This window comes from Buceros rhinoceros, unplaced genomic scaffold (genome assembly GCF_000710305.1).
Source record: "Buceros rhinoceros silvestris isolate BGI_N320 unplaced genomic scaffold, ASM71030v1 scaffold30910, whole genome shotgun sequence".
In the NCBI taxonomy this organism is placed as follows: Eukaryota; Metazoa; Chordata; class Aves; order Bucerotiformes; family Bucerotidae; genus Buceros; species Buceros rhinoceros.
The window spans coordinates 17399-20535 of NW_010391832.1; the positions used below are offsets into that span (position 1 = coordinate 17399).

General features: G+C 47.1%; 1 protein-coding gene across 1 annotated transcript in view; it reads right to left on the bottom strand.

Annotated features, from left to right (window-relative positions):
- Nucleotides 1–3137, bottom strand: part of CSRP3 (cysteine and glycine-rich protein 3 (cardiac LIM protein)) — a 6568-nt gene that overhangs the window by 1040 nt on the left and 2391 nt on the right. The window contains exons 2-4 of the mRNA XM_010143150.1: nt 2570–2738; nt 1147–1282; nt 359–452 (exon numbers count right to left, since the gene is read on the bottom strand). Of these exons, the coding sequence (XP_010141452.1) occupies nt 359–452; nt 1147–1282; nt 2570–2738 (399 nt within the window). The remainder of the gene's footprint in view (nt 1–358; nt 453–1146; nt 1283–2569; nt 2739–3137) is intronic.

Consider the following 3137-nt stretch of genomic DNA (forward strand, 5'->3'; position numbering starts at 1 on the left):
AAACGATGACCTTTGAGGAGGTTGTTTTAATTTTTTTTTTTTTTTTTTTTTTTTTAAGTGAGTGAGGTTGTGCAGGTACGAGAGTGCCCAGCAGATACGGCCTGTTAGAAGGCTTGAGGGCAGAGAGAGGATGTTGTATCTGTAGGAAAGTTACAGCTTTAAAATGTGAATGTTAGTTGTAGAAGATGCAACCGCAACGTTCCTGTAGTGATCTCCTTTGCTTTCAGAAAGAAAGAAAAAATTAAATTTGATGTTGTTGTTAAGTGTGCACGAGGTAAATCACGGTGGCAGTCCTGGGTCTAAAAAGACTAGTTTTAGAGTGACTCAGTGACCCTGTTCAGCTCAGCACAGTTCGTACCTTTACAGTAGAGCTCTCCATCCTTGTCTGTGACGTTCGTGGATTCCAGGCTCTTCCCGCAGATCGCGCAGCGGAAGCACGTCTTGTGCCAGGGCTGTGGAAATGAAGGCAGTGCGTTGTGCGTTACAGAAGGCGCTCGGTTAGAGGTACAAGAAGCAGAGAACTCTTGCTTCTCGTGGTGTGACAAGGTTGAAATCGTTTTGTGGGTCTTAGAGCTTCCATTTTTAGTCATTCTAGGTTAGGCTTTTCTCAGTTACTCTGTTATCCCGTATCAAGATCTTACGTAGTGACTGTGTTATTAATGGAGGGCTCGTAAAACGCGGAGCTAGAGATACTACTCTGCTTTTGGCCACTGCTTTGATGTGCAGAGATTATGTTCTAGCGAGGGTTCCTAGAGCAGAGAGCCGGCGTGTCATGTGAGACAGGCTTTTGGCTTTCTAGTCACAGGATCTCTTTAATAGATCTGCAGTTGCCACTACAAACAAATGTTTCAATTATAAATATCCCCAGAGATGGTGGTGGAGTAACAGCTGAAGAAGAGCCGGCCCGTGCAGTAGCCAGGAGTTGTTCTTCAGGCATCAGTGAGATGCAGAAAACTGAAGCTGGTTTACCAAAACCAGATAATCCCTTGCTGGGAAGTGCCCCAGCTCTCTGGCAATTTACTCATTGATCCTCGTGTTTTCTTCATCGAGACAATGAGTAAAAATGTGAAAGATCGAGGACCCGTTAGCTCTAGTCCATCACCGTTAGGTAAGTGTGTCTTTTCTAGTGCTGTCGTAAGGACTCACCTTTCCTCCTCCCATGATCTTCTCTGCAGCGTACACCGATTTGCCACAACGGGGACATTTGTCCACGTCCACCATCTTCTTGGCAAACTTTGAAGGATTAGTTGGTGTAGAAGGGCGAGCAGACTTCGGTGACCCCCTAAACCAGAATTTTCAACGTTTTAAAATAATGCTTTAAAAGTTATCTTCATTCTAGGAAGAGGATTTCTTTGGTGGTGGTGGTTTGTTGTTTGGGTTTTTTTGGTAAAGGGTAAAAAAATACTCAGTTATTGGTCTTAGACATGCAAAAGGGGGGGAAAATGAAAGTATTCCATTGAATTCTGTGGTGTGATTGAACAGCTGATCCTGATGCTCCCTGTTTTGGGCTGAGTACACGGAGCTGACAGGCAGAAAAGATTATATTTAATGAAAAGTGAAAGCAGAGAAGAATTCTGACTGAGAGGCACGAGGAGCAGCAGCCCTCTCTGTTCTCTGTACCGGGCTGACTGCTGCCACTCAGGGAGAGGAAAGTAAAAATCAGACTTTGCAGGCCGTTGTTTCGTGAGTCGCTGTAATGTTTGGACAGGGAACAGGGTCAAAAGTGGGGAAAAAAGAAAGTGAAGTGGCTTTGCTTTGTATTTCTGGAGTTGGTGCTTTATGCCTTTGTGCCAGCTTAAAGCCTTCCACAGAATCGCTTCTGATTGTTGACTGCAACAGGTCGTTAAATCTGCAGGATGTGACAGTTCTGGTGCGGAACTCTGCCTGTAATGGATTCACGTCTTACAAGCAGCTACGGTTAAATACGTTATTTAAGCTTTTATTTCCGGCACAGCATTAATTTCTGCCAGAAAAGCAGAAAGCATCATTGATTTGGAAACGTGCAGCTTTGAGAATCGTAGAAAAACAGGATAAAAATGTTCTGTCAGAGATAATTATGTGCTCTCGGAAGATGGGATCCCATTAGAATTCCTTTGTTCAAACATCGTCTGGAGTGTTTGTGTTATCTGAGCCACGGGGAGGATGCAGAAATGTTATTTCCTCTGCGGAGAGGCGAGTTAACGGTATGTGGCAGTGTGAGCATTCCTCTTAGCAGTAAAACCTAACTGTATTTTAGCCTCTGACAGGGAAAAGGAGATTTTCTCGTGTTCTGTGGTGAATGTGACTTGACCACTGTGCTGCTAATGGCAAATCACACGGAATATTTGCGTCCGTGGTGGTCTGTAAAGGCTGCTGCTGCAGAAAATTGCCCGCTGAAGGGGGAGGTAATTTATAAAGAAAGCTTAAAGAGGCTGCACGTCATTAAAAGCTGGTAAATCACTGTGTCCGCTGAAGGAAGGGTTGTAGGAAAGTCTGCGTGTTGTTATGGAAACAGAACAGAATTTCTAAACTACCCTGTGAAGCGACAAGTAGTACCAGGAAAAGGTGCTGCTGGTGGGGTTTAACTCACTGTTGCAGATTCAAGCCCAGATGGTCGCCGGTGTCGGTGCTGAGACATCCTGCCCCCTGTCCGAAGCCGATGCCTTTGGGGCCGTACTTCCTCCCGTAACAGGTCTTGCAGTAGATCTCAGACTCGTGAGCTGCCACTGTGGTGCTGTCCAGAGCTTTCCTGCAAGCCACTGCGGACAGGGAGAGAGGGGCAGGGTGAGCGCGCGGCTCTGCAAACGGGACTTGAGGGCGCGTTGCCGAGGCCGGCCTCGCGCGTGGTGATTCCCATCGAGCGGCCGTGGAAGCTGGGTGCACTGTGTCAACGGGGCTTGAGAGAGGCAAAAATTAGGCAAAAACCTCCTCCCCAGCTTCCGTTGAGCGAGCGTGTGCCCCGCAGAGGTCATTCCAGTCACACACCGGCTGTCGGTAGCTTGGAAAATCAAGTCGTTTAGCTCGTGTAAACAGCAGAACCCTGCGACATACGGCATCACTGAACGTGGTTGGGAGTTCCGGCTCTGGACGAGCAGCCGAGCGTTTGGGAAGTCCCTTTTCTCCTGTGATTATTGCAACTGAGCTGCCGTGAGTCTAAA